Source organism: Selaginella moellendorffii, unplaced genomic scaffold (assembly GCF_000143415.4).
Source record: "Selaginella moellendorffii unplaced genomic scaffold, v1.0 SELMOscaffold_122, whole genome shotgun sequence".
NCBI lineage: Eukaryota > Viridiplantae > Streptophyta > Lycopodiopsida > Selaginellales > Selaginellaceae > Selaginella > Selaginella moellendorffii.
Window position 1 is genome coordinate 62,208 of NW_003314383.1, and position 26,546 is coordinate 88,753.

At 49.2% G+C, this 26,546-nt stretch overlaps 3 protein-coding genes across 3 annotated transcripts; 2 read left to right on the forward strand and 1 right to left on the reverse strand.

The window, feature by feature from the left end:
• Positions 1-12,636: 12,636 nt before the first annotated feature.
• LOC112342872 lies at positions 12,637-19,734 on the forward strand. The gene is made up of 6 exons (XM_024665441.1): positions 12,637-12,711; positions 12,795-13,171; positions 13,242-13,974; positions 14,019-17,168; positions 17,221-17,496; positions 17,563-19,734. Exons 1-6 carry the CDS (start codon positions 12,637-12,639, stop codon positions 19,732-19,734), a joined length of 6,783 nt encoding a protein of 2,260 aa, XP_024521209.1.
• A 182-nt stretch (positions 19,735-19,916) lies between these two features.
• On the forward strand, positions 19,917-23,857 carry LOC9632404 (phytochrome 1). Its single transcript, XM_002991595.2, has 4 exons — positions 19,917-22,207; positions 22,280-23,096; positions 23,175-23,468; positions 23,553-23,857. The coding sequence occupies exons 1-4, from the start codon at positions 20,128-20,130 to the stop codon at positions 23,788-23,790; spliced, it is 3,429 nt and encodes a 1,142-aa protein (XP_002991641.1). The 5' UTR covers positions 19,917-20,127; the 3' UTR covers positions 23,791-23,857.
• On the reverse strand, positions 23,768-26,490 carry LOC9632405 (squamosa promoter-binding-like protein 7). Its single transcript, XM_002991629.2, has 10 exons — positions 26,007-26,490; positions 25,793-25,953; positions 25,462-25,733; positions 25,329-25,403; positions 25,165-25,272; positions 24,991-25,108; positions 24,794-24,935; positions 24,612-24,732; positions 24,124-24,558; positions 23,768-24,070 (listed from the first exon to the last, which is right to left on the reverse strand). Exons 1-10 carry the CDS (start codon positions 26,459-26,461, stop codon positions 23,855-23,857), a joined length of 2,103 nt encoding a protein of 700 aa, XP_002991675.2. The 5' UTR covers positions 26,462-26,490; the 3' UTR covers positions 23,768-23,854.
• Positions 26,491-26,546: the final 56 nt, after the last annotated feature.

Genomic DNA, 26,546 nt, shown 5'->3' on the forward strand with positions numbered 1-26,546 from the left:
AAGCAAATCTATCACTGCTAAATCATCATCGAGTGAAGCAAGTGTCAAATAGTCCTCGACGAAATCTATGAGCAATCACTAGTCGTAGAGCAACCAACAATCACTCTTTAACTTGTCTTCACAAGACCCAAACACTAAACTGACGTCATCAAGTCATATACTTGTCCAACATGAACGTAATACCTTAGATATAAGATAAAAGTTCATGGACAAGCACAAACTAAATGACTACTCGAATCCAACTCAACCGCGATAAGCTCACCAATGCATTTAGTCAATAGCTCTGAGCATGCCTTGAAGAGGCTAGCTATGTGATCAACACTCAGTTGAAACTAAAGTGAAGACCATGAAATGGATTCATATCGGTACACAACCTCCTCATAAACAAAGTTATAGTACAGGTACCAACATCTTAACCTAAAACAACTAAGTTGGACATCACCATCCTTAGCCAAGGCACTAGGCCACCAAGACCAAGTCAAGATCAGTGAGAGCTCACTACTCTCATAGAGTCTAACAAAATGCAAGATGCAACCTGCCACCAAGCAAAACGCTATAAGAAAGGCACAAGGATCACCCTTCTTAGAAAAGTGCAATGGCCACTTTTCTATACCAACTCCAGACTCTATCCAACTCAATTGCCTTAGCCTCAAAAGTTAGCATCCCTTTCGAGCTACATCATACAAATTATCTACTAAGGTTTAAGCCGATTGAAGTCAACTTCAACCCCTTCACTAGTTTGTATTGGCTTTCGAAAATGGAATGGTTTTCAAGCAAAGTGAGCCATTGGAAAAGTCTAAGAAAATTTGTGGAAAATTTTCCATCCTAGAGAAAGAATGACTCTCAGTCCAGGATTGCAAACTTTTAAGACTCAACCAACTTCCTTCTACAAACAACTTCACATAGGTTCACCTCAACACAAATTCTCATTACCCATAATATGCTTAAGCATCAAACATTTTTGCCCATTTTTCCGATATCCAACACTAACATCTGCAAAAATGCAAAATGAACATCCAAGGCTTGATCACGAAGACCACATCTTCGAATATCCACCTTTGCACTAACACTCTTCTTCAACCACGTTCAAGATCCAATGTGAAGCCAAAACACTAATAAGAAAAATAATATGGAAAATCAAGCTTTAAGGAAAATTCCTCATCACTCGAAATAACAATGCCACTTCCACCAACACTAGTGCTAGTGATGTTAATGCCTCAACTACACACCTTCTCCATCCAACAATTTACTCCAAGTGTTAACGGATCAATCGACAAGTTATAGCAAATGAATGTTATAACCCTTTTCCAACACCTTAATGGGCAAACTCAAGGAAACAAGGTACTAACTTAAGCTTGGCATAATGGACCACCAACGAGAATCCAGTCAAAGCTACTACAATGCTACTTCGTGCAAGTAGACTAGTTTCACCATTAACCACTTTGGGGTTGATCATCGTTTACCCAAGCAACTTCGTAAACACATTGCTCATTATACATGGATATGATATAAATATCACAATGACTTGATCATCAATCAAGCAACACTATGAGCAATGCCTATGTCATTACTTCAAAGGTGTATGTGAATATCAAGTATCAACTCAATTCAACAAAATGCAACATAAATGCCACACCCCACCGATAGAGATTTACAACACCCGACACCACTAACTTTTGTTCACAACACAGACAAGCTCATGCCACTTTCTCTCCAACCAAACTCAACACTAATCCAACACCAAGCTACTCAAGGAGCAATAGCAAGGTTTCTCAGAAAGAATTGAGCATTGTAACCCAAGTCTTCCAATAGCAAGCCTAGACAAAATGGTATAGCGCTTCACTACTATCCATCCCATAACTCACCACTTGTAAGACCATCATTTCCAACATGCATCAAGATAAGGATTCTTGATTGCATAATGTGAACACGAGCAATGAGTTACACCTCTTTGCAAATCATCTCTCCAAAAAGAAAAAATGATTGACGTGTTTGATCCTTCATCCCTGATGACTCTCTTTCCGGCCTCATCTTGACTAAACCTCAAGCTTGCTTTCGCACTGCCTTTAATTCAATCCAAGAAAAATTTATGAGAGAGCATGGCAATAACTACTTAAACCAATAGACTAATCCCTAATCTTTATTGATCCACTTGTAATCATGCCTAGGAAGGATCTACTAGTGCCATGCTAAACAGCTACGGACCAGCCTATTTGCCACTTATAACAAACCTAAAAAGGTTTGCTTTCACCTATGGTATATGGAACAACTCATGGAAACACTGATATGCTAACATTAATCCTGCCAACTCAAAGTGTAACTTTGAGTTGCTAATGTGCCTCACTCACAAGCCTAAGCTCAAACTCGTGCAAACGGAACATCTCCAAACCATTCTATGAGCCCAAGCACAAGCTCACATCATAAGGTACAACAAGGTAACAATATCCATACCCAAGGAACCAATTGCGAACCCTTTGCACCCAAACGTGTACCCACTCGGATTATTGTTTTCATCTCTGCGTATGCAACGAGATTAGTTGCCCAATCTCATTGGATAGTACTCGCCGAGACTCATCCTCTGATACCAAATGTAGCACACATGGTTTTTTACCCTCTATCCTATGGTGATTTACCATAGAATAACACCACAAAGCGGAACCTAAACCCTCTTTGTGCCACGTGACAGATGCCATGTGTCACATGCCACGTGTCCAAAGGAACGTGGTGTGGAGCCCTCAGTTCAGGGCCTTGGGCCACTGAACGAAAGAACGGTGCCAAACTCCCAAGCATGGAGCCAAGGAATGACGGAACCAAACCACGGAGCAACTCCCGAGCATACAGCCCAAGGAGCGAAGGGACAGGAGCCCGGAGCGATTTGGAACAGTCTTAGAGCAACCAGCATCCTAATGCCAGGACCAGTATACAAAACGGAAGCCAATGGAGTTTGGCGCTATTTCGGCATACTGGTGGCCTAACGGGGGGATAGGGGTCCTCCCCCAAGCTACCATGGTGTAGAGCTGGGGTTTAGACCCAACCCAGCCGCAGAACAAGGACAGGCCCGCAAGGGGGAGCTAGCTTTTCCCTCAGGTTGGTGGGCCATGCCCAACCTACCCACTATCCTTACTATATTTTGGGAACCCCCAATAGCCCCACCCACCCCCCCCCCCCCCCCCCGTGAGGAACACATGCTTTGGGCTTTCACCCCAAGCCTCCCTTAGTATCAGGAGTTAGTCACTGGGACAAGCTCGAAACTTACTAAATATGGAATGTCCTTAGATTACGAATTTGGACACGGGACGAACACCATTGTGTTCAGGCCAATCTCTACATTCCGTAGATATGCCAAATAAGCAAATCTGGACACTTTCCATAAATAGCATTTGGGACCGAAATGAGACTAACACAAAGGGCATGATAACGAGGGTGTTTGGCAGACACGGTAAGCTATCATCCAGCAATATTGAGGGACTAATCTCAATACCCGAGGGTTCTTGTCAAGCCAGTGCAAGACAGAGCAAAAGAGAACTAAGAGCCAGGCCGAGTATGCTCAGCTAGAAACACATAGGAGTTCCTACCTTATGTCCATCTGGCTAAGTACAAGTGCTAAGCCCAGTAAACTAACACTTGAACAAGAGGGACTAATAAAGGGTCCAGCAATACCGACCTCCTGCCATCGTGGCAGTAAGGTAAGAGTGTCTGTAAGGATTGGCCGACAAGTAACTTTCGATACCTGAAGTCACATTCGCGACAGTGTGGGTCATTACTTCCATTGTGGAGAGTTAGAACATTGGTCCTTAAAATGTCCCAAGAAGCATAAGATAAGATGTTGTGCTAATGTCCTGAGGGAAGACAGTGGTGGTGAAGTTGAAGGGGTTGACGAGTTAGTTTATGTAGACTATGAGGAAGAGGAGGTGAGTTACTTTCGTTACTTTCCTTAAGTTTTTCTTATAGTCAATGTAAACACTAATCTATTGATGTATCTAGTAGGTTTTGTCCGTAGACACCGAATCCAAGTGATGATTGTCATAGGAGATACGCATAGCATGATATCCAAAGACTTATTTAAGCTGTTAGGATTGAAAGCTGAGCACATATCACCCATACACTTCCAGTTTGCAGAAGGTGGGAAAGTAGCCAGAAAATTTGTGAGTGATGTTCCAATAAAAATATCTAGAAAGAAAGAGTGGACTTGGTAGTGTTGAAGATACCAGATTTTCAGATGGTGTTTGGTATAGATTTCTTCAACAAATATATTAAAGGGATTTATGGTGCTCGAGAATGTCACATCATGTTAAGGTTAGAAGGATGTCCTAATGTGTCCTTCCAGTTGCAAAAGCGCTCCACAAAGGATTTGGGATGCTAAGTTTGACTACAAGAGCCATTCAAAAAGCAACTAAGAAGGGATGTCAAACATTTTGGATTCAAGTGATGGAAGCTAAGGGTGTTAGTGACTTAGTTTGAACTGGTGATAAGGTTGATCCTGTACCAAAGAAGATATTGGAGTTGTTGGCATATCTTTCTAAAGGATTTGCCACTAAGGCTACCTCCTAGCCATGAGGTTGATCATCAGATTGAGGTTATTTCGGGTTCTAAACCACTTACAAAAGCTCCATATCATTTGAACATGAAGGAGATGGTTGAACTCAAGAAGCAATTTGACAAAGATCATATCCGACCAAGCAAATCACCTTATAGAGCGCTGGTCCTTTTTGTTATGAAAAAGGATAGAATCATGAGGATGTGTTTCAACTATCGGGCACTCAACAAGATCATGGTCAAAAACAATTATCCTTTGCCTCACATTAATGACTTGTTTGACCAACTTTTAAAGGCTAATTATTTTACACGACTTGATTTGTGGTCCGGGTATCATCAGATATGGGTGGTAGATCAAGATGTGGAGAAGACAGCCTTTAAGACTCAATATAAATCTTATGAGTTCCTTGTCATGCCATTTAGGTTATGCAATGCTCCAGTAATGGTCAACACAATGATGGATAGAATATTTGGATATATTTATTGTCCTATATATCAATGATGTTCTAGTCTTTAGTGAAATGTTGGAGGATCATTTGAAATACTTGGAGTTGGTGTTTCAGAAGTTGTATGAACACAAACTATATGCTAAGGAAAATAAATGCGCTTTTGAACAATTGCACGTGAACTTTCTTGGACATATAATTGGTGGTGGCATAATTGAGGTGGATCCAAAGAAGGTGGAAACGGTGAAGTCCTAGGAAGCCCCAACCATTGTATCAAATGTTAATTCCTTTCTTGGTTTGGCAGGATACTATCACAAGTTTGTCTGCAATTTTGCAAGAATTGCTCTTCCGTTGACTGAGTTAATGAAAACTAGTATACTGTTTCATTGGATACCAGCTTTTCAGCGTGCTTTTGTATGGTTGAAGGAGATCTTGACTACCGTTCTTGTTCTTAGGATCCCAGATCTTGATAAACCCTTTGAAGTGCATTGTGATGCATCTGGCTATGCTAATGGTGCAGTGTTGCAGCAAGATTGTGACAAAGCGGTTGGTGTTACACTAAGGCAATATGGTTGTTCCATTGCATTCTACTCCAAGAAATTGGATGAAACCCAACGAGGATGGCCAATGCATGAGAAAGAGATGTTTACTATAGTGTTGGCGTTAGAACATTGGAGACACTATTTGCATGGACATACCAAGGTTTATATGAATAATAACACACTGAGCTACTTTGCTATGTAACCAAAGCTTATGCCAAAACAGGCTTATTGGCAAAAGAAGCTTGCTAGATTTGATATTGAAAACATCTATAAAACTGGTAAAGACAATATTGTTCCAGATGCGTTGAGTTGTCAGGCTCAATTCTAGGTAGTATCGGCAATCAGTTCGGACTAGTTAGAGGACATTTGGGATTCATATAGAAGTGATTTATTGGCGAAGGCAATCGTGCACTGTGCAGAGTTGTTGAAGCAGAACCCTGGTAGTAAAGCAGCGAAAGTTGCTAGTCGTACCAATGCGAAGCTTCACTTCTTAGTTCGGGATGGGCTTATAATCTATAAGCAAGAAAGATTGTACCTTCCCTCTAAGGATCTGCAATAGTTGTTTCTATAGGAACATCATGATGTTTCAGTAGCAGGACATAGTGGAAAGAGAAAGACTCTTCCTTTATTGAAAAGGGGATTATTTTAGTCTAGTATGGAAGGTGATGTAGCAAACTATGTTTATTCCTGCCCTATATACCAGCAATGTAAGTGCAGAACTGAGAAACAAACTGGAAAGTTGCAATGCATTCTAACACAGGCATGGCCATTTTAGAGTGTGATACTTGACTTCGTCACTTGCTTGCCGAAGTCTAAGGGTTATGATACTTTGATGGTGGTTGTGGATTAGTTGTCGAAGATTGCATATTTCATTCCAACTGTGGAAATAGTGAATGCAAAGTAAGCAACAAAGCTCTTTTTCCATGAAATAGTGCGGGTTTGTGGTCTTCCTAAAAAGATGATCTCGAACAAAGATTCAAGATTTAGTGGGAAGTTTAGAGGCACACTATTCCAGTTGTTTGGTACTAAATTGAAGTTTAGTATGGCTTATCATCCTCAAACTAATGGGCAGACTGAACATGTGAATACTCATGTTGAGGATTATCTACGGTATTATGTCTCAACGGACCAACGCAACTAGGTTGAGCATTTAGACACAGTAAATATTTATTATAACAACACATTTCACAACACTATTGGCTGTTCTCCATGGGAGATGTTGCAAGGGAATGCTCGAGGGGTGCCTCAATAGATTGTTGTACCAAAACCAATGTCTGAGGTGTTGGTCTTGGCCATTGAGACTTATGTGGAGCAGCTATGCTAAGGTTGATCTAGAGCTACTAAGGTGATGTGATAAGGATCAGCATTGTCAGGATGTATCCTATCAAGTGGGAGATTAGGTGTGGCTATCTTCCCGAAACTTGAATATTAAGGTATCTTTCTCTCGAAAGCTGTTACCTCGATATGTTGAACCCTATTGAGCGTTAAAATGAATTGGTGATATATCCTATTAGTTGGATATCCATAAGAGATGTCCAGACTTCATGATGTGTTTCATGTCAATTTACTGGCTCCATATCATGAGGATCCTGGCCACTCTAGGGATGTCTGTCCAGCTCTAGATGTTATTGATGGTGAATCAGAGTATCTAGTTGAGGCTATTCTTTTGTCTTATAAGGCATGTGGTGGTCAAACCAAAAAATATTTAGTTAAGTGGAAAGGTTACCCATCTTGTGAATCAATTTGGGAGCCTCTTAGGAATCTTACACATGCTCATGAGCTTGTCATAGAGTATGAGAATTGTAATAAAGACTAGCTCTTGTAAATCTTGTAATAAATCTTGAAAATCAATAAAGTAATATATTTCTATAAATCAAAGTTTTATTTCCCTCATTCGTTAGTACTTAGGTCAATTTTGGTAGGCTGACTTTGGCACTTTGGTTCATGGGTTCAATCTATAACCATGGTGATAACTATTATAGACTAATCACAAGTCCCTCTCGATAACTTATTTTTTAAAAGGGGCAACCAGTTTATAATAGTTGTCTAAATCTTCCCAAAGGGGTTGATTTCTTGCTCAAGGGAAGTTGGGCCTCTGGCCTTCTCCTTATGTCCCTGCAGGTAAAGCCAAGTGGTACTCAAAGCAGCAAGGGTGGCTAACTCTATTAGTCATTTTCCTTGTCGGTAATGGTTGGAGGGTGTCTAAGTCTTCACATCTTTAAATGTAGAGGAGAGATAGTTCCATAACTCATTTAAGTCAGTGTGTTTCCCACATAATGTGCTTTCTGTTAACTTTCAAAGTTGTTTCCTTGACGGTTTGCTAGACACAGGTATGCATCAACGAGGACATTGATCTTCCCTAAAGGGGGAGAGTGTCGTAAATGTGACTTTGGGTATCGAAAGATACTTGTCAGCCAGTCCTTACAGACACTCTTTCCTTACTGCCACGACGGCAGAAGGTCGGTACTACTAGTTCCCTTTATGGTCTCCACCTGAGCTAATTGAGCAAATGGTCAGCACATGTGCACTTAGACCGGAAGGGTACTAAGGAAGGAAATCCCAAGTTGTCATTAAGTCCAGCATATTTGATCTGTTGATGAGAAACTTATATTGTTGGCTTGCACTTGCTGGTGTTGGGAACCCCTACGATATTGTGATTAATCCCTCAATATTCGCTAGATGATAACTTACTATGTCTGGCAAACACCCTTGCTATCATGCCTTTTGTGTTAGTCTCATTTCAATATCAAATGTTATTTATGGAAAGTGTTTAGACTTGCTCATTTGGCATATCTACAGAATGTGGAGATTGTTTTGAACACAATAGTGTTTATCCTGTGTCCAAATTCACAATCTAGAGACATTCCATATTTAGTAAGTTTTGAGCTTGTCCTAGAGACTAACTCCTGGTACTAAGGGAGGCTTGGGGTGAAAGCCCAAAGTGTGTGTTCTTCAGAGGGGGGGGGGGGGGGCTATGGGGGCTTTCAAATATATAGTAGGGATAGTGTTTGACATGTATGTCTGACCACTTGAGACATTAGTTTGGCTCGTGCTGGGTTGTGTTGCTCCTTGTTTTGCATCTGCCTTGGGTCTAACCTCAATCTCTGTGCTACTCTAGTCACAGGGGTACCCTCCTCCTCGCGTTAGACCACTAGTATGCCAAAATCGGGCCAAAAACTGTCTGAAATCATTTTGGGGGTAGGAGTTAAATACCGGAAGCTAGTGTTTATGAAATTGTACCAAACCCTTGTTTTGTAATGCAATGGGCTTGGGTTTGGCTCCAAATTCAAGTGGGCTACAATGACCCCTCATGGACAAATGGCTCAATCTTTGAAAAACAGGACTGTGATGTAAGTGGTCTTGGACTACTGATGTGGTAAGGGTGAATGGGCATAGCCTCAACATAATAGACTGATATATTGGTGCTACCCTTGGGTGTCAGTTATGGGCGATGGGGGCTTTCAAATGTATAGTAGGGATAATGCTTGAAATGTATGTCCGACCACTTGAGACATTAGTTTGGCTTGCATTAGGCTATGTTGCTCCTTGTTTTGCATTTGGCCTGGGTCTAACCCTAATCTCTGTGCTGCCCTAGTCACTAAGGTACCCTCCTCCTCGCATTAGGCCACTAGCATGCCAAAATCATGCCAGACACTCTCTGACATCATTTTGTGTGTAAGAGCTAGATACGGGAATCTGGTGCTTGTGGGATTGTACCGGACCCTTGTTTCATAATGCAACGGGCTTGGGTTTAACTCCAAATTCAAGTGCGCTACAATGATCACTTATAGACAAATGGCTCAATTTTTAAGAGATGGGACTGTGATGTAAGTGGTTTTATACTACCGATGTGGCAAGGGTGAATGGGCATAGCATTAATGTAACAGACTGATATGTTTGTGCTACCCTTGGGTGTCAGTCATGGGATTGGACATGTGGAGCACTCAGACTAAATGCAAAAGCTAACTGGTATAGATGCCATTCACAAGGCTAGCAAGTCCTTAAATCCAGAATAAGACTTATGGAGGTGGTGAGTAAGACTCCTCCAAGTGGTCAGAGGTGTGGTTAAGTGACTAAAGTAGAATAGAAAAATTAATTACTTACACTATTCAATCATCAAGATAGAAGTAGACTATTTTCCAAAGTAATTGCTTAAAATAAACTTACTAATGTCTATTTCTTTTGATAGGAGTAGCCATTGATACTAAAGTGATGCAATCTATTCATAACTAATGGCTTGGAATATTTATTGTCTAGATATTTGAGTAGTTTATTTCAAAGATTATTAGTTCATACATTTTATATACTTCATAGAGCAATTTTAAGTCATTTTAAACTTGTAGCCTAGAGATAATTAAATATATTACAGCATCAAGTATAAAGAAGTTGCTATTATATGTATAAATATGTAGTCAATGTTTTTTTATGTAATGTGTTCTACACCAGCTTGATTTGTAGTGCTATTTTCAAGAGTTTTTTAGCATTTTTAATGGATCATAGTCAAAAGTAGTTTTGGCATGGGCTGCATCAATTTTCATTGTGATGCCTTCTATACCTACCACTTCTTTTAATATTTGATTTTGAAATATTAAATATTAATATTATTCATAAGGGTAAGAGTAATAGCTCTCTTTAGAGTCCCACTCTCTTAACACCCTAGCCCTCAAGTCTAGCTCAATTAAAACATATTGGACCATTAAATGTTAATTTTAACATACAATGTGATTTCCCCAACTAAATGACAAAGTTGGACATAAGATCTTTTTTATACCTAATTTAAAACTTTGAAGTTTAGACTTCCTAGAGTGTTACCCTACTCCTTAACCCCAAATATCCAAAGGTACTTAACACCAAATATTTAAATACCATTAACTAAGTGCATTTTTGTTCATATGCCTTTTTCCCTTTATATTTGAACTTGAATGAATTGGTTATTAAGTAGTTCTTTTTGTTTTCCTACAATAATGCAGAACAAAAGCTTGTCATCATTAGCAAAAAAAGTGTTTATCAACTTGAGTATCATACATGAGTTTTGCCATTATTGTGTCTCTATTACATCAATCTATCCAATTGGGGTTGGTAGATCTAGCTAGAGTACATAAAGTAGTATTTGTGGGTTCTAGCTACACTCGGGATGTACTAATATTATACCCCCAGGCCGTGGCCAACAACTCAAAAGTCTAGCAAACTTAGTACCTATTGATAAACTCATTGAAATGTTTATATAGGATTACTAGATGATTCTATGGTTGGATAATCAAGGACAAACTTTTTACTAGGTTAAAGAATATTGTTCTTATAGTGATTTAAATAAATGGTATAATATGACTTGGTCAAGGTGACCAAGTGGGAAAAACACTTAAGTGAAATGATTCCTAACAATATAATGGTATTATGAATTCAAGAAAATAATTTCTAAGTAAGGACTTATAAAAAGGTCATAAAATTGAACCATGGATAGTGTCTACAATAGAAACTGTTAGTAAAACTTATTAGGGGTGAACACCTTTTGGACTTGGCAAAGTAAAGCCTTTTTTATAAAATAAAAAACTACCCTAATGACAAAGGTAGTGATCCTAAGTTTTTTGGTGTAATAACTAATAGGAGCAAAAGATTAATAACTAAAAATGGGTTTTTGTAATTATTAAAGGGAATTCAAATGATAAATTAGGGGAGAAACCACTATATTATAGATGCTAATGGATTATGGGAAAGTAATAAAATTCCAAAGAATGGGATTTCCAAGTGCTTTGCTTTGACGAAAGGTGAACACTCTAAGAGATAGAGTGGTCATGTAGTTAAATGATAAAGCTATTGGAATCCTAACTCAAATTATGGATAAGTGAAATTTAGTGTATAAGTTAGTATGATATAAAAGAAAAAATGATGGTGTCCTCAATAAAGAATTCTTTAGGATGGGGAAATAGAGTTTGCACAATATATACAATGAAAGGTGTCAAAAACATTGATACAAGAAGTCAATATTAATCCAAAAGGTAATATTATGTTGATATAGTCAAGCAAATATTACTTGATGAACTTGGGGTAATCCAATAGGACAGGCATTTCATTCCTTTTGACTTTCATGCTTGTATGTCCGTTTGGAGCCAAAAATTTCTACCGAATCAATATGTTGTGAGCATTTGGAATTGAGAGGGGAAGTTCTCAATCTTGTAAACCTTCAAAAGGCAGTGTGTGCTTCACATATAATTATCTCCTTTCTTCTTTAATCTTCTAACAATGCTGAGTTTTAAGTTCAGTGGAATGAGGTGACTGTTTCATTCATGCAGGAAACACACCCAGAAGTTCCAACGCCTAATACCCCAAAGGCATTCTTTATTTTTCTTAATGTTGGTTAATATGGTGAAATTTTTCTGGTTACAAAGGGATTTCGAGGAGGTGGCCATTGTGTTGGTTTTTGTTTTATGTAATGGTTAACATGTTTCAGGAGAACGAATAGGCAAGCGTGATCATAAGCGCACGCTACATTCAAATGCCAATTCTGGTATCTTTCTGTGGTACAGGCTCCAGCAAGATTTTCAAACACACCTCCATCTCCACCTCAGCAGAAACGTGCTCGTAAGTTGAAGTCAGAAAGCTGAGGAACGAAAGAGTGGTCTCCTTTTATTTGGTAAGCTGTTGGTCTCGTCTTTCTTATCTGACTGGCATTGTTTCCTAGAAGAACTTTCGAGTAATATCTGCACGATCAAAGCGGATCTCGTTCTATGGAAAGGAGAAATCTTATAGGGCTCGGCAATTGACCCAGAAGTTGTCCAAGAAGATCTGAGATATAATATACTGGAGGCACTTTCGCGACATTCTGCGACAAATGACAAGCTCCAACGAGGAGCTATGATCGCAAAAGTCGCAGCTAAATCACAGGCTTGCGAGGGCCACGCGAAGAACGGTGTGCTTGTGTTGTCGGGGACTTGGCTACGTACTGAAATGCTCGTTGCACTGCTTCAGTCGCAATCAAGGAAAAAGATCTGGCTCTTTCATTTGTTTTCACTTTTTTGACAGGCAAAAGGCAAAAGAAGGGTGCTCACACTTCAGGCGTCGCGCCCTTTTGGAGTTGAAAAAGTCTAGGGTTTGCGTGGGGCTGCCGAGAGGCGATGCAGGGCAGGGGTTTCGGATTCGTCATGGCTGGCGGTGCCGCTTGCGCCGCCGGCCTCCATGCCATCGACGATGTGCCGTTTGAAGGCGCCATCCGCAGCTCGGCGCACCAGCTTTGCACGCTGAATGAGGTGAGTGCTTCATCCACCCTGGGCAGGGAAGGGAGATACAGCGGCCATTTCACATCTTGTGTGGCTTGGCTCAGAGCTTGCAAGGCTTAGACTCGAAGCACAGCGACGGTATGACCAAGACGCTATCGGAAGATGTGAGGCGCAAGTGCGGCAACCTTAGCTGGGCCGACCTCGCAACCAAGCTGTCCCTGCTCATGTGGGAGCAAGCTGGGGTTGCCGACGATGGCTACAACAAGCTGCAGTGGGATGAGATACGGAACAGGGCAAATTACGTGACGGGAAGGCTGAGGGAGATGCAGGACAACTTCCCGGGCGACCACAAGGTGTTTAGGAGCACCTTTTGTGCCCTCTTGAACGCCTACGCCATCATGCATAGCATGCTCTGGAACCCGGCTTGCTCACGGTACGTGTACCCTCTCTTATCCTCCCGACCTTCCTCTCACCCATCTTTGCTCGGTTTTCAATCCAAGCAGGTGTTGTGTAGCTGCAGAATGGTGGATCTGGGGAATGGTGTATTCACAGTCAAACAGGCACAACCTGGACAGAGTCCTCGCCCGCCTTCAGCTCCATGCGCTCTACCTCAGCTCCGACATTCTGCCAGACGCAGCCAAGCTCTTTGCTGCAACCAAAATCGTGCAGCCGGATCTGCTCGACGCGCAAAACTGCCTCATATCTAGCGTCCCGACGGCGTTGGACACTGTTGTGGGGGACAAGAGGCTCTTTCTGTCCATTTCCCCTGCTCCTGTCTCAGCCTCAGAAAGCCTACTTGCAGCTACACCAACTAGTCCCTCGTCCATGAGAGAGACTTTGATGCCCGAAGGAGCACCGCCATTGCAACCGTTCCTGCCATCCGCCAGCATTCCTTCGGCTGTCTCCTCGCTGCCATCCACTATCGCCGCTGTTCCCTCCTCCATCGTATCCAAGGCAGTGGAAGCAGCCTCAGCTGTAGCATCTGCAGCATCGTCGGTTTTGGCGTCGGAAGTAGCACGCAGTGTTGAGGAAACCGAGCCAGAGGTGCCACAACAGGTTCAAGAAAAAGTAGAAGCTTTGAAGGTTAAGTCGTCTCTAGTTCAGTCATCCGAGCCACAGGTTGGCATGGATAACTTGGCGGGAAGGGTCTCCTTGGGTTTTCAGAAGAAGGTGGCCGATTTGCAAGACAAGGCCGCTTCTCTGCTGCAAATCAAGGCATCGGAACTGCAAAACAAGGTACTCATTATGGGAATTGGAGTGAGACTGAATAAACTTGACAGGTGCCAGCGAGGTTACTAGAATTGCAAGGGAAGGCTGGTCAGGTAGGAGCCGTGGCCTCGGACCTCCAATCCCGCGTCACCGCAATTCCGTCGGTGTTGGATGCGAAAACAAGCGAGATGCAGGCCCGTGTCGGGTCGACTCTGTCCTCCCTTCCCTCGCAAGTCCGGGAAAGTATTTCAGACGCACAGGCAAAGTCCTCTGCAGAAATGCAGGCGACTGCTTCGTCAGTACAGTCTGGGCTGCGAAATAAAGTTGCTACTCTCTCATCGGCGATACAGGCGAAGGTTGCAGCAGAAGACGTTCAAGCTAAGGTGGCATCGGGGTTCAGGTCATCTGACCTGGTTTCAGACTTACGTGAGCCTTCGACAGAAGTAAAGTCAAGTGTACAATCAAGAATTCAAGCTCTCGAGTCACGAGCCTCTGCTTCTGCTCCAAAGCACCACCTTCCTCCAAAACCTCCATCCGTTGCAGTGGATGTTCCACCGGCCGTGGCAACCGTGGCATCTGCTGTTGCGTCGGCGGCATCCGCAGCGATGGCGGCAGCTAGCTCCGCAATTCAGGCACAGGAAGCAGCACCAGCTCCGCAAGTAGTTCCTGTAGCCATTGTCAGTGCACCGGGAAAGATGGCCAAGCCTTCAATACGCATGCCGTCTCCTTCGGGGCCCATAACTACAGAGACGACAATGGGAGGCCAGAAGGTGTTTGTGACACTCCCTGAGACTCCCAAGTTGCTGCCAGCTCCGGTGGAACAGCAAGCAGCAAGGGGCGGTAGTATGGTGAGCTTGGCCGCGGCGTCCACGTTAGCAGCGCTCCCGCCCTTGGAGCAAGGGATATTTGATCTTCCGGCGGTGCCACTGGCAGTGTTCCCTACGGCTGAGAAGAGCCACTGCCTAGCCATAGTTCCGTTTCAAGAGCAGAGGCACTGCGTGGCCTTGATACCGGCGTTGGGAGCGGCATCTGGCGACAGGCCATTGATTGCAATTGTGCCACACGAAGACATGAAGCACTGCTTGGCGGTGCTGCCAGGCGCCCGTAGTGTTGGTCTTCCCGAGCACAAGAAGCGGTGCCTGGCTATCATTCCGTACCAGGACAAGGACAGCTGCCTGGCGTTGATCCCCACGTCACAGGAGGTGGCCTCGGCTGGCGAGCAACAAGAGAGCTCCCTGGCTGTGGTGCCGTTTGAGGACAGGCTCGAGTGCCTGGCGGTGGTCCCGACTGCGCCATCGGAGGCGCTTGCCAGCATGAGCGCGAGCAAGAGCGCGCAGGACCTGGTGCAGTGCTTGGCCATGCTTCCGCCTCAAGAACACGAGCACGGCGGCGTGGTGCGCAAGTTGGCAGTGGTTCCATTGGACGACAAGATGAACTGTCTGGCACTACTGAGGCCCGACGGCCCTCTGGACCTGCGGCAGCAGTGCATGGCTCTCATTCCCGCCATGCCGGAAGCCGTCCACGCGAGGCTAGAGCAGCACAGGCATTCCTGCTTGGCCATATTCCCGGCGTCCACGCCGGGTGGTGGCCAAGGCCAGGCGCTGGCACTCATTCCCGTGGCAGGAGCAGGAGCAGAGGAGGCTCCTTGCCTGGCGATAGAGCCAACCACCCCGGAGGCGGCCATGGCGGACCAAAGGCACTGCATTGCCATCATCCCCACCAACCCGGACGTGTGCATGGCAGACGGTGGCTTCTCGATTGTCCCCACGACACCGAACGCAGCCCTCCGCGACGCCAGCCAGTGCTTCGCTATCATCCCCACCGCTCCCAACCTCGCCTTGTGCCACCAGAAGACCGTGCTCGCCATTGTACCTGCTGCACCGTCCGCCACCCCAGCAGGCCCCAGCACCAGCGCAGGCACCCTCGAGGCTGACAAGCCTCTTGTCACTGTCCTCCCCTCCCCTTCTTCATCGTCCTTCCCGTTCGCGGACAAGCACAAGTTCCTTCTCCCGCCCGACGAGCCTACGACCGCCCAACTTTACGAGGAGCTCCAGCCGGTTGCGCACCTTATCAAAGTGGGGCTGAGGGAGCGAGTGCGAGCTCTTGTGGATGAGCTTGAAAAGCATGATAAGCAGCGGCAGGTGGCGGGAGTGGCTATCCTAGGCGAGGGCGGGCTTGGAAAGAGTGCAATACTGAGAGAAGTCCTTACGGAACTCCGGAGGAAAGGCGAACACGCAGTGGCGTATGGAGAGACGAGCGTGGCATCTTCACCGGAGGCCCTCACGGACACCATCTCTAGCCTTGTCCACCAGCTTGGAGGGGATTCGAGGGAAGTATATTACAGCACGCTGGAAGCCAGGCAAGCTCTCGGCAAGCAGCTGGCGCAGCTTGGGGCCAAGCAAAAGGCGGTGTGCGTGGCGGTGGACAATGTTTGGTCTGGTGCAGCTCTGAGGGAAATGCTGCCCAGGAACCTGAGCCAGTTGCTATCTCCGGCAAGCTGTGTTATGGTTACTTGTCCCTCCGAGTCCGTGGCACGGGCGCTGGACGAGCTGTGCAAACCAGCACATCCGAGTGCTACCGTCAACTACTGTTTTTGGTGCTATCAACCCAGCCATCTGTCACCTCCAGAGGCCAAAGAAATGTTTATGCTGCACGCGTCCAAGCGCGGGGTGCATCTCTTACCGGAGCATGAAGAGCTGGTTGACGATCTTGTCCCGCTCTGTGGCGGCCTTCCGCTCGTGCTGCAGGTTGTGGGCTCACACTTTGCAAGGTTTGCCCGACGGAAGAGAGACGAGTGGCTGCACATAGCAAAGAAGCTGAAGCTGGCACAGGAGTTCCAAGTTCGCGACGACGAGATATGCTCCAAGCTCAAGGTGATTTACGACGGTCTCGACCCGTCCTTTCAGGAGGCCTTCCTGGACGTTGCAACGTTCTTCCGCGGCGCCAACTGGAAGATGGTGGAGAGGAGTCTGGGCAAGCACCAGCTCGCAAGCTTGGCAGATCAAGCTTTCGTGTTTGCCAAGCAAAAAGAGCCGGATGCACAATGGTGCTCGCAGGATCTACTGGATTCGGTGCCTGTGTGCAGGCAATCCATGAGGTTGAATACAGAAGTCGTGGAGATGCATGATTTGGTTTACTCTCTGGGCCACCAGCTTGCCAAGGGAAGCTACGTGACTTCCAGCGACGCACAGAGGTTGCCGGATGTCCTGCACAATAAAGGGGTAAGTGATCTCCCTCCCTCTCCTTTGCTTTGCTGATCATTCTTGTTTGCAGGAGCTAAGCATGATCAAGGGGCTTACATTGAAGAGGTGTCAAGAGCCTTTCCCTGTGGGACTCATCGACAAGATGAGGAAGCTTCATGTACTCGTCTTCGAAGGCACGAGTATGATCGGTCACTGCCACCGCCCCCCGCACCAGCTGCGCTACTTGGTTTGGCATCCCCTGGACCAAGGGAAGGAGAGAGCATCAATGCCGTTCAAGCTCAAGAGACTCAGCAAGCTTGCCGTGGCACATTTGCACAACATACGGTCTGATTTCACCGACATTGACGTAAGCTGAGGCAACAAGGCTAGCCAGCTCTCTAAAAACTTCTTGTTTGGCTTGTCCCTTGTGCAGTTCCCTCCGAAACTGGTGGAGTTGGAGCTAGACAACTGCGTGAAGCTTGTTGAACTCCCCCGCTCAATCGGGAGCTTGAAATGGCTGCACAGCCTGCACATGCACAACTGCCACAGCCTGAGAGCACTTCCGGACTCGATTGGGGGCCTGGTCATGCTGCAGGAGCTTGTGCTCAGCGTGTGTACCAGCATCACGGAGCTGCCGCAGTCCTTGGGGAACCTCCACGACCTCGAGTACGTGGACCTTGCGGCTTGTTTCAAGCTCATGGCCCTGCCCAGAAGCATTGGAAGGTTGATGGCGCTCAAGGTGATGGACTTGACAGGATGCGAGAGCCTGACGAGCTTGCCGCCGGAGATCGGTGAGCTGCGGAACCTGAGAGAGCTGGTCCTCGCGGGGTGTGGGTCGCTCAAGGAGCTCCCCCCTGAGATTGGGTCGCTCACACACTTGACCAACCTGGACGTGTCCCATTGTGAGCAGCTGATGCTTTTACCGCAGCAGATTGGAAACCTGACTGGCTTGAGAGAGCTCAACATGATGTGGTGCGAGAAGCTGGCGGCCCTTCCCCCTCAGGTTGGCTTCCTGCACGAGCTGACGGACCTGGAGCTGTCCGACTGCAAGAACCTGCCAGAGCTTCCCGTGACCATTGGGAAGCTGAGCTGTTTGAAACGGCTGCACCTGCGCGGATGTGCTCACCTCAAAGTGCTGCCACCCGAGATAGGTGGCCTCAAAAGCGTGAGCTCGATTGACTTTCGGGGGTGCGTGAGCCTGGCATCACTTCCGTCTGCGGAGATTGCAAAGATGAAACCGCTCACGTTCCTGGGTGCCGAGTGTGGGCCTGCCACCGAGTTGTGGCCAAACGTCCACCACCTCAGTGCGCTCAAGCGGCTTGACATTGACGACAAGTCTGGCTGCTGCGTCCTTGTTCCAGCGGAGATTTGGTCGCTTAGCACGTTGGAGAGGCTTGCGCTGCGGGGTTTCCGGGGAGTAGGCGGTTTTGCCCACGCAAAGTGGAACCTGCCCCTGCTCACGTCCCTGTGGATGGAAGGCTTCACCAACGTCACCGCTCTGCCATCAGAGCTGGCAACTCTAACATCGTTGACCTTCCTGGTGCTGGCTGAGTTCTCGAGCCTCACCGAGCTGCCGCCGGGCATTGGCCACCTGAGCAAGCTGGAGAGGCTGAGCCTGAGATGTAGAAAGCTCAAGACACTGGCGCCAGACATGTTCAGGGGGCTAACAAAGCTGCGTTGCTTAAGCTTGGCCGAGTGCGTGAGCTTGACGACGCTGGCCGTACCCAGAGGGAGCCTGGCGTCCCTAGAGATTCTCGACTTGGTAGGGTGCAGCAGCCTGACGGAGCTCCCGGCGGCCGTTGCCGGCATGAGCTCGCTGGAGAGGCTCAACTGCAGGGAGTGCACCGCACTCAAGGCCCTTCCCCCTCAAGTTGGCGAGCCAACAAGGCTGCAGGCACTCTACCTCCAGCAGTGCTCAACGCTCAAGGAGCTTCCGCCACAGATTGGGAAGCTGTCCATGCTGGAGAGGCTCGACTTGAAAAAGTGTGGCGGCCTAACGAGCTTGCCCTCGGAGATTGGCATGCTGTCAAGGCTCAAGTTCTTACATCTCAATGCGTGCACGGGTATCAAGCAACTCCCGGCAGAGGTTGGAGACATGCGGAGCCTGGTGGAGCTGGGGTTGGAAGGATGTACGAGCCTCAAGGGGTTGCCAGCGCAGGTTGGTCAGCTGCGCAGCCTGGAAAACCTTGGTCTCGACGGCTGTACGGGCTTAACATCGCTGCCAGCGGATGTGGGGAATCTGGAATCCCTCAAGCGTTTGTCACTGGCCAAGTGTTCGGCCCTCGAGGGGCTTCCGCGGGAGGTGGGCAGGCTGCCAAAGCTCAAGCTTTTGCGGCTGGACGGGTGCACCAGCATGAGTGAAGTGCCTGCGGAGCTTGGACACGTGCAGACGCTCGTCAACTTGGGTTTGGAGGGGTGCACCTCGCTGAGCTCCATACCGCCGGGGATTTTCAGGCTGCCAAATCTGGAGCTCTTGGACCTGAGGAGGTGCACACTGCTGGCTCAAGACGTGGGCTCCTCGTCGGACATGCACAAGTATGGCTGCACCCTGGTGACCAACGACTTGGACTGGGAAGGGTTTGAGGAGGTTTGGCTTTACTACTGAGTGGGGGCGGCGGATTTTGTTGAGCGAGCGAGCGCAGAGCTTTGATTCGATTCCCCTTGGCAATGGCAGAGGGTGTGGATGGATAATAATACAAGTGCAGTCAGATTTGTTCACATGGACCTCACATGACCGATGATATAACAAAACATATATCCTATATAACACACAGGAAAAGTAAAGAAGAAAAGGTAAAGTAGATAAGTAGCCACTGAGGAGGAGCAAGGGTTGTTCTTCTCTCAACTGGCAAGAATGGACAAATCCTCGTGCCTCCCGGAGCGGGCAGCCCAGCTAGGTAGATAGGGTTTGGGTCTCGCAGGGCCTCACGCGCCTCAAAACGGGGTTAGATGTTGTAGGCAAGAGGGGCGAGCAAGGGGAAGATCTAGAGAGGCGAGCATGTCGACCACCAAGCTGACTTACTCTTCGGGCAGCTCCGCCAAGTCCAAGCACAGCGTCCGTGTGGCACAGACGACCGCGGATGCCAAGCTCCATGCCGTGTACGAGGAGTCTGGTGAGTCCGGGGACTCGTTCGACTACACCAAGTCGGTGAATGCAACCAAGTCCACGGGCGAGAGCATCCCGGCGCAGGCCGTCACGGCCTACTTGCAGCGGATGCAGCGCGGTGGCCTGGTGCAGCCCTTCGGCTGTATGCTGGCGGTGGAGGAGGGCAGCTTCCGCGTGATTGCTTTCAGCGACAATGCAGGGGAGATGCTGGACCTCATGCCCCAGTCGGTCCCCAGCCTCGGCGCCGGGCAGCAGGATCTGCTGGGGATCGGCAGCGACGCGCGCAGCCTCTTCACGCCGGCCAGCGCCAGCGCCCTGGAGAAGGCGGCGGGCGCCATCGACGTGAGCATGCTCAACCCCATCTCCGTCCACTGCAAGACGTCGGCCAAGCCCTTCTACGCCATCGTCCATCGCATCGACGTGGGCCTGGTGCTGGACCTGGAGCCCGTCAAGGCCAGCGACACGAGCGTGGGATCCGCTGCCGGTGCCCTCCAGTCCCACAAGCTGGCGGCCAAGGCCATATCGCGCCTCCAGTCGCTGCCCGGCGGCGACATCGGGCTGCTGTGCGACACGGTGGTGGAGGAGGTGCGCGAGCTGACGGGCTACGACCGCGTCATGGCCTACAAGTTCCACGACGACGAGCACGGCGAGGTGGTGGCGGAGATCCGGCGCTCCGACCTGGAGCCTTACCTGGGCCTGCACTACCCGGCAACCGACATTCCCCAGGCCTCCCGCTTCCTCTTCATGAAGAACCGGGTACGCATGATCTGCGACTGCTCCGCGGCGCCCGTCAAGATCAGCCAGGACAAGGATCTGCGGCAGCCCATCAGCTTGGCCGGCTCCACGCTGCGGGCACCCCACGGTTGCCACGCGCAGTACATGGGCAACATGGGCTCCGTCGCCTCGCTGGTGATGGCGGTGATCATCAACGACAACGACGACGAGTACCGCTCGTCGTCGGGCGGGGGTGGCGGCGGCGGCGCGTACCAGCAGAAGGGCAGGAAGCTGTGGGGGATGGTGGTGTGCCACCACACGTCGCCTCGCTCGGTGCCTTTCCCACTGCGCTCCGCCTGCGAGTTCCTCATGCAAGTGTTTGGGCTCCAGCTCAACATGGAGGTGGAGCTGGCAGCGCAGCTGCGGGAGAAGCACATCCTGCGCACCCAGACACTCCTGTGTGACATGCTGCTCCGCGACGCCCCCATCGGCATTGTGTCGCAGTCACCAAACATCATGGACCTGGTCAAGTGCAATGGTGCTGCCCTCTACTACGGCAAGCGCTTCTGGCTCTTGGGCGTCACGCCCAGCGAGGCGCAAATCAAGGACATTGCCGACTGGCTGCTGGAGCACCACAAGGACTCCACCGGCCTCAGCACCGACAGCCTGGCCGACGCCGGCTACCCGGGTGCCGCGTCACTGGGCGACGAGGTGTGCGGCATGGCCGCGGCCAAGATCACCGCCAAGGACTTTTTGTTTTGGTTCCGCTCCCACACCGCCAAGGAGATCAAGTGGGGTGGCGCCAAGCACGACCCCGACGACAAGGACGACGGGCGCAAGATGCACCCCCGCTCCTCGTTCAAGGCCTTCCTCGAGGTGGTGAAGCGGAGGAGCCTGCCATGGGAGGACGTGGAGATGGACGCCATACACTCGCTGCAGCTCATCCTCCGCGGCTCCTTCCACGACATTGACGACAGCGACACCAAGACCATGATCCACGCGCGCCTCAACGACCTCAAGCTCCAGGGCATGGACGAGCTGAGCACTGTCGCCAACGAGATGGTACGCCTCATCGAGACCGCCACCGCGCCCATCCTTGCTGTCGACTCGAGCGGCTTTATCAACGGCTGGAACGCAAAGGTGGCGGAGCTCACCGGGCTGCCCGTGACCGAGGCCATGGGGAGGTCCCTCGCCAAGGACCTGGTGCTGCAAGAGTCTGCGGACATGGTGGAGAGGCTGCTCTATCTGGCGCTTCAAGGTACGCCATGACACACTTTCACGTACCTCACGCTAGCTAACCAGTTTCGTGTGGTGTGAAACAACAAACCAGGCGACGAGGAGCAGAATGTGGAGCTCAAGCTCAAGACGTTCGGCGTTCAAAAGGACAAGGAGGCGGTCATTCTGGTCGTCAACGCGTGCGCCAGCAGGGACGTTTCGGACAATGTGGTGGGAGTGTGCTTCGTTGGCCAGGACGTGACGGGGCAGAAGGTGGTAATGGACAAGTTCACGCGCATCCAAGGCGACTACAAGGCCATCGTGCAGAACCCCAACCCGCTGATACCGCCAATCTTTGGCGCTGACGAGTTTGGCTACTGCTCCGAGTGGAATCCTGCCATGGAAAAGCTGTCTGGGTGGAAGCGGGAAGAAGTCCTGGGAAAGATGCTTGTCGGAGAGATATTTGGCATCCAGATGATGTACTGCCGCCTCAAAGGCCAGGACGCCGTCACCAAATTTATGATCGTTCTCAACAGTGCAGCAGATGGCCAGGACACGGAGAAGTTCCCCTTCGCCTTCTTTGATCGACAGGGCAAGTACGTCGAGGCTCTCCTCACGGCCACCAAGCGGGCGGATGCCGAGGGTTCCATCACTGGAGTGTTTTGCTTCCTACATATTGCTAGTGCCGAGTTGCAACAGGCCTTGACAGTCCAAAGAGCCACCGAGAAGGTTGCCTTGTCCAAGCTCAAAGAACTGGCTTACATCCGCCAGGAGATAAAGAATCCGCTCTATGGCATCATGTTCACTCGGACTCTCATGGAAACCACCGACCTGTCCGAGGATCAGAAGCAGTACGTAGAGACTGGTGCTGTGTGCGAGAAGCAAATAAGGAAGATCCTGGACGATATGGACCTGGAAAGCATTGAGGATGGGTACGTAGTTTCTTTTATCTACATTTTGCAGCTAGCACGAGTTTTGTTTTTTTCTTGTCTAATGTCTGGCATTGGCAGCTACCTGGAGCTGGATACGACCGAGTTCATGATGGGGACGGTTATGGACGCTGTCATCAGCCAGGGCATGATCACCTCCAAAGAAAAGAACCTGCAGCTGATTCGGGAGACTCCAAAGGAGATCAAGGCCATGTTTCTGTACGGCGACCAGGTGCGCCTCCAGCAGGTTCTGGCAGATTTCCTGCTCAACGCGATCCGCTTCACTCCGTCATCCGAGAATTGGGTGGGGATAAAGGTGGCCACGTCTAGAAAGCGCTTGGGTGGTGGTGTGCATGTGATGCATCTCGAGTTCAGGTGAGACACGACAAGCTGAAAAATGTTTCTTTTTTATCTGATGGATTTTGCGCTCATACTGACACTGGCAATCCGTCCCGGCAGGATAACTCACCCAGGTGTTGGCCTCCCTGAAGAGCTTGTCCAGGAGATGTTTGACAGGGGCCGAGGTATGACACAGGAGGGCCTGGGCCTCAGCATGTGCCGCAAACTCGTCAAACTCATGAACGGGGAAGTGGAGTACCTCAGGGAACCCGGCAAAAACTTCTTCCTGGTCAGCCTGGAGCTCCCCTTGGCACAACGGGATGATGCGGGCAGCGTTAAGTTTCAAGCTTCCAGCTAGAGCTCTTGTAAATTAGTTTTTGCCCAAATTGTGCTTCAGTACATGTAAACTCCAGCTGTCAGCCTTATGGTTTGTACCACAGGCAGCGTCGCAGTGACGTAGAGATGTGGAACACTTGACGAGGATGCTGGACCACGAGACAGATCCCGGCACAAGCCACAGCAAGTCCCACTGCCACTTTGACAATGGTTCTTCGCTTGTATCTCAGGCTGCTCGAGTGCAAAAGGCGTGTGCTACACAGCCTCCCAAGAGTAGCAGCAGCACGCCCGTCCGCAAACCCCTGATACCGAAGGAAGTTAAAAAGGGCTATAGACAAAGCACACGTACACGCACCTCGTAAAGGCTTGCTTCTCGTTTGCCTTGATAAAGCAGCAGAACTTTGATAATGTCTGCCCTGTTGTGCGCCACTGCTGCTTGGAGAGCCTTTTCAATACCAACTCCATCAGATTGTCCCATTTGTCGAGCGGCTTCTAAGATTCGCTTTGTGGCAGCAGTCCATCCTCTTTCAACAGCAAACACTAAAAGCCGTTGGAGACGGCAAACGTGCAATGGCGTAGCAGAAACCCGTTTGGCCCGAGAGGTGTGACTGATCACCCAACCAAGGTCAACCAGTACCTCATGTGTCTCCAGCCTGCAAACATCTCGCCCCGAGCAGCAGCCAGAGCTTGAAGCTTTCAAATCCTGCTCCAGCGTCTGCACCTCTTCGCACAGCTGTTTGTCTGCTACAAGAAGCGGGACGGAGTTGCTAATCCCATGATCATAGCCTATCTGCATTAAGTGTGCCAAAATCACCTCAAGTCTGCAGAACGAACTTGACGTACCTCAACGAAGGCAACTCCCGGTCCTTGGGGGACGAGCACATCAATCTGTATGCTGGTGTAGAAGTGGCTGGAAGCGCGTATGCAACAGGGGAGATACTTTCCCCGTGAGGCAACCAGTACTCTGCCATATTATCAGGGCCCAGTTAGTTAGGGGGGAAGTAGATTTCGCCCGCCACACTCACCTCGAGTTGAGCTTCAAGAGGTTGTGCCCCGTGAGGGTCACGGTCGCCTCAGTTCCTGCCTCTACGCAGAGAGGAAACACTGCTTCAATTACTGGATACTTCTTGGTTGCTCTTTCACAAAGTGACGGCGACGAAACTGAACCTGTGCAAGCAAGCGTGAGAAAGCACGTGAGGATTACTACCTAATTACTAACTACCATTGTGAATGTATGCAACTTGGTTGCCTAGAAATGCCAAGACAAAGCCTTTGTCCCAAAAGCCAGTCTCAGCACCGGTGGTAAGTTTGACAAGGTAGTCATTCCAATCTTCCTCCAGCTGTATCCAAAATAAAGAGTCTCGAGAAAGTGTGGCAGCCTCCAACACAGACGAACCTTGGCCCAGAGTGATTGCGGCATGGCGATGAAGAGTGTGAGGATGGTGCACCCGGAGCGGATGTAGCCTTCAAGCTCCACAGGCATATTGGCAAGCCACTCCATAATCTGCGAAGGAGAAAACACGGATGAGCCAACGGAGTTCAAGGGCATCGAGGGAATACCTGTCCTCGAAGTCTCCGTGGAAAGTCGGCGGGGTTCCAGTCATAAAACTTGAAGGATATCCGCCTTGTTGGACACTGCAGACGAGACGGGCATACACACTTAGCTAAGAGAGAAGTCATGGTCTGATCTCACCGGTGAGGTGTAGGTGGTACGCTTTGGGAAGCCCGACGTGGTGGACACGGATTGGTTGTTGTGTTGCTCTTGCTGCTCTTCCAGCAGCATTGCAAGCAGTGACTCCTCCCCGCTTGCAACATTGGTGTCAACACCGAATGAATCGTCGTCACCTTCATGGTAGGGTGGCTTGCTCCCTTGTAGCAAGCGCTGGGCATGCGAGCGGAGGCAGTAGAGGTCATTCGCAGAGGGAGCTCCTCCTCCTCCTGCCACGCCCTGCTGGACGTCGCTGACTGCAAGGGAGAAGGCATTAACGGCCGTTCCAACATGAAACGTAAACAGGGGTGCATACCATCTGAGTTGGTAGTGGTGTTGGGAGCAGTGCCATGCTTGTCGCTGACCACGCTAGTGTCGCCAGACTCGGGCAGCTTGCGCCTCCTCCTGTCGTTGTGCCTCTCGAGCTTCCTCCTGCAGCTCCGCTTGCCCTCGTCAAAGTCGCCCAAGGGATGAAACCTGAGGAGAGCAAAAGGTCCTCAGAGGGGGGTGTATACAGCACGTCAACTTACTTGCCACATTGCTGGCAGTATCTCTGGTGTTGGCCGCGCACCCAGACGGACGTAGCATTGGCACAGGTGAGGCACACCCGGTGGCGCTGGTGGTAGCCCTTGAGAGCAGTGAGGTCTGCGTGACAGGCGGGGACCTGGCAGCGAGCACTAGAGAGCTTGGAACGCTTCTTGGACCTCTCCGCTTCCTCCTCGTCCTCCTCATCCGAGCACGCACACGGCACTCGGCCCGCCAGGAAGTTGGGGCAGCTCAGCCGCGGATCTCGCCGCCGCCGTTGCTGCTGCTCTTGTTGCTGTTGCTGCTGCTGCTGGTGGCTGTGGCCTGGCGCCTCCGCTCCCCCCTGCTCCGCCTCCTGGCCATGGCCGCCTCCCTTATCACTTGGATGTGCCAGCAACAAGACGCTGTCCCAGTCCCACAGGCTGCTGCTGCTGCTGTTGGGATCGTCGTCGTGGCCCATTCTATCACTCACCTCCTACCTAGGCTATGGGGCTGCTACTGCTCAATTCACCGCGGCGCGCCCCTTGCACATGCTCAAGAGCGTC